The 12,542-nt window shown below is 40.0% G+C and overlaps 1 protein-coding gene across 5 annotated transcripts in view; it reads left to right on the top strand.

Annotated features, from left to right (window-relative positions):
- The first annotated feature begins 818 nt into the window (after positions 1 to 818).
- Positions 819 to 12,542, top strand: part of LOC111976571 (poly(rC)-binding protein 2) — a 23,788-nt gene continuing 12,064 nt past the window's right edge. Inside the window, exons 1-9 of one of the 5 annotated variants that reach the window (XM_024005495.3) lie at positions 819 to 990; positions 1,941 to 2,074; positions 2,377 to 2,400; positions 3,099 to 3,131; positions 3,353 to 3,469; positions 3,907 to 4,038; positions 4,400 to 4,531; positions 4,693 to 4,767; positions 7,926 to 7,985. In XM_024005495.3, coding sequence (XP_023861263.1) covers positions 2,006 to 2,074; positions 2,377 to 2,400; positions 3,099 to 3,131; positions 3,353 to 3,469; positions 3,907 to 4,038; positions 4,400 to 4,531; positions 4,693 to 4,767; positions 7,926 to 7,985 — 642 coding nt within the window. In that variant the 5' untranslated portion in view covers positions 819 to 990; positions 1,941 to 2,005. Of the gene's footprint in view, positions 991 to 1,015; positions 1,272 to 1,940; positions 2,075 to 2,376; positions 2,401 to 3,098; positions 3,132 to 3,352; positions 3,470 to 3,906; positions 4,039 to 4,399; positions 4,532 to 4,692; positions 4,768 to 7,925; positions 7,986 to 12,542 lie in introns of those variants that run through there. The other 4 variants (XM_024005499.3, XM_024005500.3, XM_024005497.3 and 1 more) reach the window with 4 other exon arrangements.

Raw genomic sequence — 12,542 nt, 5'->3', positions numbered from 1 at the left:
TGAGGTGTAGAAAGGATCTTGTCCAAATCGATATCACTCATAGTTGGTTTCTCCTCCATTTTCCCCTATGATAAATAACTATTTCTCAGAAAATATAAATACAAATAGATATACTTTTGAAAGAAAAATAGATATGATATAATCTCCTATTTATCTCATGGGCTCTTTAAATAAATACACATTAAGTACCAAAAAATAAACATTTTTGATGAAGCCGAGGCAAAGTCTCATTCTTTCAGAACTGAGAACTTTGAAACACACTAACAAAATAATAATAAATTACGTCATATACTTTGTTACATCATAGACTCCTTTCAGTTTTGGGGAGGAAATTCGATTTTACAAGGGAAACCTAGAATTATTGTAGGCCTATGTGGATTTCTCCATCACCATTCTGAATAATAGCTTTTGCCCAGACATACTCTGCTGTTTTTCCCAGGAATAAGCTAACACTGCATGGCCATCTGGCCAAATTACTCTCACATTAGTGGCTTTGCCTCTATTATACTCCCTGCTTTCTTTTAACACAGATACAAGACCATTCTACTGTCAATTTACAGAAAAAGACTAACAAATAACACGTTTTTCAAGAAAAATTCAAACAGATTGCTTAGCTAGCTACATGCGTTTGTCTTGTTGTTCATATGGCCGCCTTAGCGTAAGCACCGCCAAAATGAACGTTTTTATATTTTTCTCAAATAAAAATAGATTTATTTACCATCATCAATATGTGTGGTTTGTAAATGGGGATAAAATGGTGACGACATCCAGTGTTTTTAATGGGTGGGGTTAACTCGTTGGGGAGGATCGGGTTAAAGTTGAAAGTTGAACAATTTTCCTTTTGTTGTCTTTTGTGTTAAGCAGAAGAGTGGAACCCGATCGAGCAGCAGCGTCTCTTCCCTTTTCCCCGAATCCTTTTAAAATTCCCTCCCGAACCTCTTCCCTTAATACCCTACCCTCCCCCTGAACACATCTCACAATACGGTTCAGGTAAGGCTGCCCTAACTACTGCATTTTCTTTGGAGTGAAGGACAGGGTTAACGGCGCCTGAACGAGTCTAAGGACCTAGGCCGCAACATTCAAAATTGCGGATTATCGTTACACATGCTAGTTTGCTAACATTGTGCTCATTCTGATTTGATTAACATTAGTTAGCCAGTTAACGTTTGATATCTTCCTTTTTTTAACTAGTTAGTTAATGGTTTTAAAAACAACCTAACGAGAACATGCAGCTTGCACAATATTGATGTATCCACACTACTGTACCCAAGGTATCTATAGTTTCTCATTAATTGATTAATTTATGTTTTTCAACTCTTAACTAGTTTAACTTTAGCTAGCTAGCCAATGTCACTGCTAGCCATACTGCTAGCTAGCTAACTCGTTGTCATTTCAAGTAGGCACTTAAAGCTTTGGCATTTTATTTCCACTATAGCAAGCATTCTGGTTTATATCCATAAAAAATGCTAGCTAGAAAACGTTACTACTAGCTAGCTACTACAGTAACTTTGTTTAAAAGTGTTTTGTATTTTCCAAGGTGTAAATAAACGTAGTTAGCTTGGTAGCTAATGTTAGCAACTATGTCTAGTTAGCGTCGCTACACAGGGCTGTTTCTTCCAGAGTTGTTTTACGTTAGCTAATCAATAGGCCGTTAACTAGCTAGCTAACGTTACTATTATTATCTGAACCGGTACACTGCAATGTGAACGGAGTCAGTGAATCTTGGTTGTAGTTAATGAATCAAGTTAATCGACGTGATTCACTTACGAGATGGCATCATCAGACTGGTACTATATCCATCTCATCTGGTCAGCACATTCAGCAACTAGTTATACTCTTCATCTTAACACTACATAGAACATGAGCTAGTTCTGGTTGTTGGTTGCCCTCTGTGACTTAACACTTGGCCATTTATCTCTCTGGTCCCTCTTGTCTTGCAGACCTGATACTTTTGACCAGAGACTCGACTTCTTGGCCAGTCTAGACGAAAGACACTACAACAGCTATGGACACCAGTGTGGTTGAAGGAGGGCTCAATGTCACCCTTACTATTAGGCTACTTATGCATGGAAAGGTGAGTGTGAACAGGAGATGGGTGATAGAGTTATGACCATTAGAGTTATGACCATTACACCATGGTTGTTCAGTTCACAAAACTCATTCATTACTGTGAATAGTCAGCATAAACCTAATCTCTTGCCACTGTCTTTAGTCAGGCACCAGAGACTATATAAACCTTGCACACTACATTGGATAACTTGGATATAATGGGGAAAACCAATACAGACAGGTTTCTTTCAATCTTGAGTAAAGCTATTAAGTGAATATGATAAACGGATGGATTAGTTATTGTGTTATTGCTTTTCTTGTCTGCAGGAGGTTGGAAGCATTATTGGCAAGGTGAGTGTGCCTTTTTTCCTGAAGTTTCTCACTGTGTTCGGCTTTGCGCTGTTCAATCATGGCTGTGACTGTTGTGTAAACATCTAGGTGCGTTTAGCAGCGTAGGTATATTTACATACACTAGTGTTGCTCCCCATTGTATGGGTTGCACAAAAACACTCCATGGGAAGCTAGAAGTTAAATAAAGTCCATTTCAACTTACTGTGCCAGTGGGTAGGACAGTTGGTCATTATGAGAGGGGGGATTTCAGACAAAATATTAAAAGTGATGTACAATTTGTAAGTCGCTCTGGATAAGAGCGTCTGCTAAATGACTTAAATGTAAATGTAATTATTAAAAACACTTTCCAAACGTGGGTCTGTTGTAGACTCACTTCCTATCTGCTTACCTCATGTCAAAATAAAAGTCCTGCACATGCGCCATATGTGGACAAAAAAAGTTATAACTTGCGGGGGACTTTTATTTTGACGAGGTAAGCATAGAGGAATTGGGTCTACAACCGACCCAAGTTTGGAAAGTCAGTTTAATAATGCATTCTTTTAGATATTTTCTCAAATTCCCCCGTCATAATCACCAACCGTCCTGCCCACCGGCCCAGTAAATTTGACTGTTTTTGTGCAACCCAATACAACCGGGAGCAACAGTAGTGTATGTAAATGCAGCTAGTAAATATTGTGGTTCCTGTAATTTATCTGCAGAAAGGAGAGTCTGTGAAGAAGATGAGAGAGGAGGTGAGTTGTCTGTCATTGCATTGAGGCTGTATAGAAGTGTTGAAAGGAGTTTGAGAGAAGTAGACAATTCTATACATTTTCCATGTCTGATTCTGACTCATGCTTCAGGGTTGACAGATTGCAATTTTAGAGCCAAAATCAGGCTGGCACTGACAGAGCTTTAATTAATGACTGAATTCCTAAATGCTATGAAATATATGGAGTCTTAATATTTTGTGCAGAGTGGTGCTCGTATCAACATCTCAGAGGGGAACTGCCCAGAGAGGATCATCACCCTGGCAGGCCCCACCACCGCCATCTTTAAAGCCTTCTCCATGATCATCGAGAAGCTGGAGGAGGTTCGAATGACTCCTAACTACAGATTTCAAACAGGCCATGTGTAACTCCCAAGTGCCGCAGCAGTCTAAGGCACTGCATCTCAGTGCAAGAGGTGTCACTACAGTCCCTGGTTTGAATCCAGGCTGTATCACATCCGGCTGTGTTTGGGAGTCCCATAGGGCGGCGCACAATTGGCCCAGCATCGTCCGGGTTTGGCCCGGGGTGGGCCGTCATTGTAAATAAGAACTTGTTCTTAACTGGCTTGCCTAGTTAAATAAAATTCAATCTGACTGGAACTGTATAACAATGAAAATGTAAAGAAAATCGTTTTTATGCACCCGTAACCACAAAATTTAGATTTTTCATAGTGAAGATCCTAAAACATCTATGCGGACTTGATTCTAGGTCTTTGGACTGACGTCATCCTGACCAGTGTCTCCTGTTCTATTCCCCACAGGACATCAGCAGCTCAATGACTAACAGCACGGCCACCAGTAAACCGCCAGTTACCCTGCGCATCGTTGTGCCTGCCAGCCAGTGTGGCTCGCTCATCGGCAAGGGCGGCTGCAAGATCAAGGAAATCAGAGAGGTAAGTACAGTACAGCCACACAGGAAGCTGTCATCATCACAGCTGGGGGTTTCATGAAATATATTCTAAAGAGAAGTATTGACAATGGAATTTGAATGAACCCTTAAGAAATTCATCCAAAAACCTTTTTTGACCATTTTTGCCAGTCAAGTTATGAATGGAAGATTCTTGCCCAACACCTGTCGTCGAATACTATGATCCAACCTTTACTGACACCAGGGTTCTTTTAGCCTAAGAATAATGCATCTTTGTCACTGGGTCACCACATGAAATTTTAATAATATGTTTATTCAAAGAACTAGCTTTATTATTATTAGTATAATTGTCTGAAGATATTTTAAAGAGAACTGTATCTCTGTAGTCGACAGGAGCTCAGGTGCAGGTGGCAGGGGACATGCTGCCTAACTCCACGGAGCGTGCCATCACCATTGCAGGGACCCCCCAGCCCATCATCGAGTGTGTCAAGCAGATCTGTGTCGTCATGCTTGAGGTAGTAGTATGGGAACAATGGCGCACTACCCCTTATTTGTCTTGGATTGTCAGGAATATTACTTAGCTTCCTGATTTGATAACCATTGAAGTGCCTGCAAAATAACTACTGTGTATGTATAGTTTCCAGTTCCTAATAGTTGATTTGTTTCTCTCTCTCCTCAGTCTCCGCCTAAGGGTGTAACCATCCCTTACAGGCCCAAACCCTCAGGCTCTCCCGTTATCTTTGCAGGTGGTCAGGTAAATAAACTAACCTAATTAATCAACTAATTAGTCTGTTATTCATGTCAGTTGTTTGTTAATTAAGTTTCCCTTCTAAAATTATAGCATTGTCATTTGTTTTAGGGAAGTTGAATACCACTGTATCTTTAGGTCTGTGTTACTACATTTAAGTAGTATAATTCTGCACTGTGCAGATGTCAGCACCATTGCCGATTGGCCAGCGTTTCTATGTTAGAAATCCCCTCCAGTAATTGTATAGTAGCTGAGCTGACAGATGGGTTGAATGCCAGCTGGAGGGTGCATATGCGTTACCCGCATGACCATATCATTGTTTTGTGTGTAATGTGTTCTTTGTGTGTGTATACAGTGCCTGTCATAACTTTTCACCCCTTTTTGGATTCATTCACATTTTATTGTTACAAAGTGGGATTAAAATTGATTTCATTGTCATGTTTTGTCAACGATCTACACAGAATACTCACAAAAATGTACATTTATTTTGATTAATGAAAAATAAGACCGTAATAAACCATGATTAGATAAGTATTCACCCCCCTGAGTCAACAATGCATGTTAGAAACACCTTTGGCAGCGATTACAGCTGACTCTTCTTGACTAAATACTTTGCACACCTCGATTTTGCAATATTTGCCTGTTATTCTTTTCAAAAGCTGTCATTGTTGGGGATCATGGCTGGACAGCAATTTTCAAGTCTAGTCATATATTTTCAAGTAGTTTTAAGTCAAAACTGTAACTTGGCCACTCAAGAACATTTGCTTACTTCTTGATAAGCAACTCTAGTGTAGATTTGACCTTGTGTTGTAGGTTATTGTCCTGCTGAAAGGGGAGTTATTTTCTCAGTGTCTGGTGTAAAGCAGACTGAAGCATGTTTTCCTCTAGGATTTTGGCTGCGCTTAGCTCCTTCCCGGTTCTTTTTATCCTGAAACTCCCCAGTCTTTGCTGATGTCAAGCATACCCACAACACTGCAGTGACGTGTTGGATTTGGGCGGAAGGTAGGCTAGCGGTTAGTGTTGGGCCAGTAACTGAAAGGTCGCCGACAAAAATGTGTGCCCTTGAGCAAGGCACTTAAGCCTAATTGATGTGTAATGATCATGCTGTTTAATCAGCTTCTTGATATGCCACACTCCAAGCGGGCTGTCATGTGCCTTTTACTGAGGAGTGGCTTCTGTCTGGCCACTACCATAAAGGCCTGATTGGTGGAGTGCTGCAGAGATGGTTCTCTTTCTGGAAGGTTCCCCCGTCTCCACAGTGGAGCTCTGTCAGAGTGACCATCGGGTTCTTGGTCACCTCCCTGACCAATGCCCTTCTCCCCTGATTTCAAATTTTTGTTGGGTGGCCAGTTCTAGGAAGAGTATTGGTGGTTCCAAACTTCTTCCATTTAAGAATGATGGAGGCCACTGTGTTCTTGAGGACCATCAATACTGTAGAAATGTTTTGGTGCCCTTCACCAGATCTGTGCCTTGACACAATCCTGTCTCGGAGCTCCACGGACAGTTCTTTCGACTTCATGGCTTGGTTTTTGCTCTGACATGCACTGTCAACTATGGAACCTTATATAGACATGTCCAATAAATTTAATTTACCACAGGTGGACACCAATGGTTGTAGAAACATCTCAAGGATGATCAATGGAAACCGGATGCACCTGAGCTCAATTTCGAGTCTTTATAGCAAAGGGTCAGAATACTAATGTATATAAGGTATTAAAAAAAAATATATATATATTCTAAAACCCTGTTTTTGCTTTTTCATTATGGGCTATTGTATGTAGATTGCTGATGGGGAAAAATATTGTTTAATCCATTTTAAAATAAAGCTGTAACATAACAAAATGTGGAAAAAGTCAAGGGGTCTGAATACTTTCCATATGGCAGGGGTAGTCATTCAACCCCTATTTCACACAGTGTGTGTCCATTTAACTTATGTGATTTGTTAAGCCAAATTTTACTCTTAAACTATACTGAACAAAAATATAAATGCAACAATTTCTTTTCTTTTTTTACTGTGTTACAGTTCATATAAGGAAATCAGTCAATTGAAATGAATGAATTAGGCCCTAATCTATGGATTTCTCATGACTAGGAATACAGATATGCATCTGTTAGTCTCAGATGTCTTAATAAAAAGGTAGGGGTGTGGATCAGAAACCAGTCAGTATCTTGTGACCACCATTTGCCTTATGCAGCTCAACACATCTCCTTCGCATAAAGTTGATACTTGCGACATGTGCATTATAATTATAATGCTGCTGAAACATGAGGTGATGGTTGCAGGTGAATGGCATGACAGTGCGCCTCAGGAACTAGGCACGGTATCTGTGTGCCATCAATAAAATGCAGTTGTTGGTTGTCTGTAGCTTATGCCTGCCCATACCATAACCCCGCTGCCACCATGGGGCACTCTGTTCACAGCGTTGACATCAGTAAAACGCTCGCCCACAAGATGGCATACACGTGGTCTGCAGTTATGAGGCCGGTTGGACGTGCTGCCAAATTCTCTAAATCAACGGAGGCAGTAGAGAAATTAACAGTCAATTCTCTGGCGGACATTCATGCAGTTAGCATGCCAATTGTGCGGTCCTTAGAACTTGAGACATCTGTTGTGTTGTGACAACTATACATTTGTGGCCCCAGCACAAGGTGCACCTGTGTAATTATCATGCTGTTTAAACAGCTACTTGATTTGCCACATCTGTCAGGTTGATGGGTAATGGAAAAATGCTCACTAACAAGGATGTAAAGAAATGTGTGAGCACCATTTGCAAGAAATAATATTTTTGTGTGAATGGAAAGTTTCTGGGATCTTTCATTCTTATGAAACATGGGACCAACACTTCGTGTTTCGTTGATTTAGAAATGCCTAAATTACTATTTTTTTTTCACTTTAACATTATGGAATACTTTATGCAGATCAATGACCAATTACAATAAAACATTTAAGAAAATAAATCCATGGGGGGTGACTACTTATGATGTGTGTTGATGTATGAATTACCCCATAGCATTTTTCTCATTCCAGACATCCAAGGTCATAGGTCCCCAGTGTACTACAGCCTATGTATTTGCGTGTTTGTCTGTACATTCACTTGGTGTGTGTGCATGCACTTTGTTTCTGTTTCCCTTGCGCCCTCCTAAGTGCTGTTCTCTCATTGCAGGCATACGCTGTCCAAGGACAGCACGCCATTCCACAGCCTGACGTAAGTGAAGGTCATTCTGTAAGTGAGCCCATATATCTACACATACAGTAAACCCTCCTGGGTAGCCATGGCATCCACCCTCTATTACATGCTGTACTTTTTGTCCCTCCCCCCAAAGCACCCAAGTTCCTTTTTGTGTTGCAATGATGCAATGCTAAGGCTTACTTGTAGTTCTAAACACCGTTGGTTGTTTCAATTACTATTTGTTGCCGTGTGTATTGTTTAGTTTCTCTGCACACCAGTTATGTTTGATAGGAATTCTGAATTTAGGCTTTGACTCATTGGCTTGATTGTTTGTGATTCTATGCTAGTCTTCTACTGTCAATCAATCCATTGTGTTGAGTTGCTGCATGAATGGTAATTATAAAAAATTGACAGCACATAGTACTGTAAAGTAATTGCTCAGAAGCCCCGCAGTGCTTGAGGTGTCACTACAGAACCGGGTTCGTTCACTGGCCGTGACCAGGAGTCCAATAGGGCGGTGCACAATTGGCCCAGCGTCGCCGGGGCTAGGGGAGGGTTTGACCAGGGGGACTTTACTTGGTTCGTCGCGTTCTAGTGACTCCTTGAGGCGGGCCGGGCACCTGCAGGCTGACTTCCGGGCGTAGTTGAACGATGTTTCCTCCGACACATTGGTACAGCTGGCTTCCAGGTTAAGCGGGTGGGTTATAGGAGCGCGGTTTGGCGGGTCATGTTTCGGAGGACGCATGACTCGACCTTCGATAATTGGATCACAGTTGGGGAGAAAATAAAATAAAAGAAGCCACCATTCTCTCATATGTAGGATGCATGATATTTCAGCCTATGGTATCGGCTGACAATGGCCTAAAATCGTTCCAGTATCAGACGATAATTTCATAGCCAATGTTTTCTGCAGATATTTCGTAGTGTTAAATCTTTGCCAATAATTTATCGGTGTCGATAGAATTTTCATATTTCTTTTTATTTTGTTGGTATTTTATTAGGATCCCCATTAGCTGTTGCAAAAGCATCAGCTACTCTTCCTGGTGTCCACACAAAACATGACATAATACAGAACATTAATAGACAAGGACAGAACGACATAAATTTAAAAAGCACACGTAGCCTACATATCAATACATACACACAAACGATCTAGGTCAAATAGGGGAGAGACATTATGTTTTAGTTTTTTTCCGGTTTGCTGTTCATTTTAGCAATATGAGATAGAACAGAGTTACATGCAATAATGGATCTATATAATACTGTACACTTTCTTGAATTTGTTATGGATTTGGGTACTGTGAAAATACCCCACCAGACATGGCACCAGGGATAAGTGTGTATGTCAGAGCTGTGTGTATGTTGACTATGCAATCAATTTGGGATTTAATCAATCAAACCTATTTAAAGCCCTTTTTTACATCAGCCGATGACTCAAAGTTCTATACAGAAACTAGGGATGCACAATATATCGGTGAACATATCGTAATCAGCCAACATTAGCTAAACTAGACATCGGCCGATACCAGCATTTTTAACGACCGATGTGCAAAACCGACGTTCATACCTATATAACAAAGGTACATGATGTAATGACGCCACGTAAAATGTTGCACTATACGTGCAACACGGCATTCCTAAACTAGCCCACAATGTCTGCTGTGTGGATCAAGCCATCAACAAGTCAAAATTTCAGCGAGACAACTCAAAGGCAATCCATTAAAGCCAAGATAATGGAATTCATTGCCCTTGACAATCAACAGTTCTCTGGCGTGGCTGATGTTGGCTTTCGCCGACTGGTCGAGCACCGGTTAACAGGTGCAAGTTTATCAATAATTGAAAGAAGGAATTTCAGAGATGCAGCATATGGATGCTCCTTATTAATCACATCAGACCAACAAATATAACATCCACATGAGTCACAGCAAAATCTTTTGTAAGATGTCTTGTACTCTATTTTAGGCCCTGCTTTTGGAACATTGGCTTTCCTGGATGTAGCCACTATATTGTGATCACTGCATCCAATGGGTACGAATTGCGCTTTAGAACAAAGTTCTACAGTATTAGCAAAAATGTGATCGATACATGTGGATGAGCTTGTTCCAGTAGTGTTTAAACACCCTGGTAGGTTGATTTAATAACATGAACCAGATTACAGGCACTGGTTTGACAGCTTGATGAAAACCAGTCAATATTCAGGTCCCCAAGAAAGTAGACCTCTGTTTACATCACATACACTATCAACCATTTCATACATATTATTTAGATACTGACTGTTAGCACTTGGTGGCCTATAGAAACACCCCAAAAGAAAAGGCTTTAGATGTGCCAAGTGAACCTGCAACCACAACACTTCAATAACACTTGACATAAGATCTTCTCTAAGCATTACAGGGATATGGCTCTGATTTATATCCAGAAACACCTCTCCCATAAGCATTCCTGTCTCTTCTATAGATGTTATATCCTTGTATTGCTACTGCTGTATCATCAAATGAATTATCTAAGTAAGTTAGAAATGGCTAATATGTGGCTCTTATCTGACGTTAGCAAGTTATTGATTTCATGAACCTCATTTCTGAGGCTACATATATTAATTAATGTGCTATTTTCAGCCCTTCCCTGGGTAGCTTATCAGAGAGACATCATATGGAAAATGGCAAACAAAGCAAGATAAACAATATACATTCAGCAGTACATTAACCTCTCTTGGGTACGTGAGACGTTAGCATCCCACCTCTTCAACAGCCAGTGAAACTGCTGGGCGCCAAATTCAAATACAGAAATACTCATTATAAAAATTCAGAAAACAAAACATATTTTACATAGGTTTAAAGATTAACTTCTTGTGAATCCAACCACGGTGTCAGATTTAAAAAATGCTTTACAGCGAAAGCATACCATACGATTATTTGAGAACATAGCCCAGCAGACAAATCATTACAAACAGTAACCAGCCAAGTAGAAGAGTTACACRTCAGTTAGTTACAAGTCAGAAATAGAGATAAAATTAATCCCTTACCTTTGATGATCTTCATATGGTTTCACTCAGCAGACATTCATTTACTCAATAAGTGTTCCTTTTGTTCGATAAAGTCTCTTTATATCCAAAAACCTCAGTTTTGTTCGCTCGTTTTCTTCAGTAATCCACAGGCTCAAACGCAGTCAAAACAGGCAGACAAAAAAATCCAAATTGTATCCGTAAAGTTCATAGAAACATGTCAAACGATGTTTATATTCAATCCTCAGGTTTTTAGCCTAAATAATCGATAATATTTCAACCGGACAATAACGTCGTCAATATAAAAGGTAAACGAAAAAGGCACTCTCTCGGTCGGGCGCATGAAAAAGCTCTGACACTTTAGGGTCCACTCATTCAGACTGCTCTTACCTCCTCATTTTTCAGAATACATGCCTGAAACAATTTCTAAAGACTGTTGACATCTAGTGGAAGGCATAGAAACTGCAATTTGAGTCCTAAGTCAATGGATACTGTAATGGCATTGAATAGAAAACTACAAATCCCCTCCAAAAAACGACTCCCGACTTGATTTTTCTCAGGTTTTCGCCTGCCAAATCAGTTCTGTTATACTCACAGACCGTATTTTAACAGTTTTGGAAACGTTAGAGTGTTTTCTATCCAAATCTACCAGTTATATGCATATCATATCTTCTGGGCCCGAGAAGCAGGCAGTTTAATTTGGGCATGCTTTTCATCAAATTCAGAATGCTGCCCCCTACCCTAGAGAAGTTAACCTCTCTGGGGTAGGTGGGATGCAATCGTCCCACCTGGCCAATAGCCAGGGAAAATACAGCGAGCCATATTCAAATAACATGATATAAAAATCTAACTTTCATTAAATCACACATGTAAGATTACAAATTAAAGCTACACTCGTTGTGAATCCAGCCAACATGTCAGATTTCAAAAAAGCTTTTCGGCGAAAGCATAAGATGCTATTATGTGATGATAGCACATCAGTAAACAACAGAGTAGGATATTTCAACACTGCAGGCACGACACAAAACGCAGAAATACAAATATAATTCATGCCTTACCTTTGACGAACTTCTTTTGTTGGCACTCCAATATGTCCCATAAACATCACAAATGGTCCTTTTGTTCGATTAATTCCGTCGATATATATCCAAAATGTCAATTTATTTGGTGCGTTTCATCCAGAAAAACACAGCTTCCAACTTGCGCAACGTCACTACAAAATATATCAAAAGTTACATGTAAACTTTACCAAAACATTTCAAACTACTTTTGTAATACAACGTTAGGTATTTTTAAACGTTAATAATCGATCAAATTGAAGACGGGATGATCTGTGTTCAATACAAAAAGAAAACAAACTGACAACTTTTCTGGTAATGTCCCTCTCTCAAACAATTTACTTCAAGTGACCCTCATTTAAGATGGCCGTACTTCTTCATTACACAAAGGAAAAACCTCAACCAATTTCCAAAAACTGGTGACATCCAGTGGAAGCGGTAGGAACTGCAAACAAGTCCCTTTAGAAATCTGGTGTCCCAATGAAAGCTCATTGAAAAGACAGTGACCTCAAAAAAAAAAGAATTCTGAATGGTTTGTCCTCGGGGTTTTGC

This window comes from Salvelinus sp. IW2-2015, linkage group LG17 (genome assembly GCF_002910315.2).
Source record: "Salvelinus sp. IW2-2015 linkage group LG17, ASM291031v2, whole genome shotgun sequence".
NCBI lineage: Eukaryota > Metazoa > Chordata > Actinopteri > Salmoniformes > Salmonidae > Salvelinus > Salvelinus sp. IW2-2015.
The sequence above is the reverse complement of the archived record's forward strand: the minus strand, read 5'-3'. Positions and strand labels throughout refer to the sequence as shown.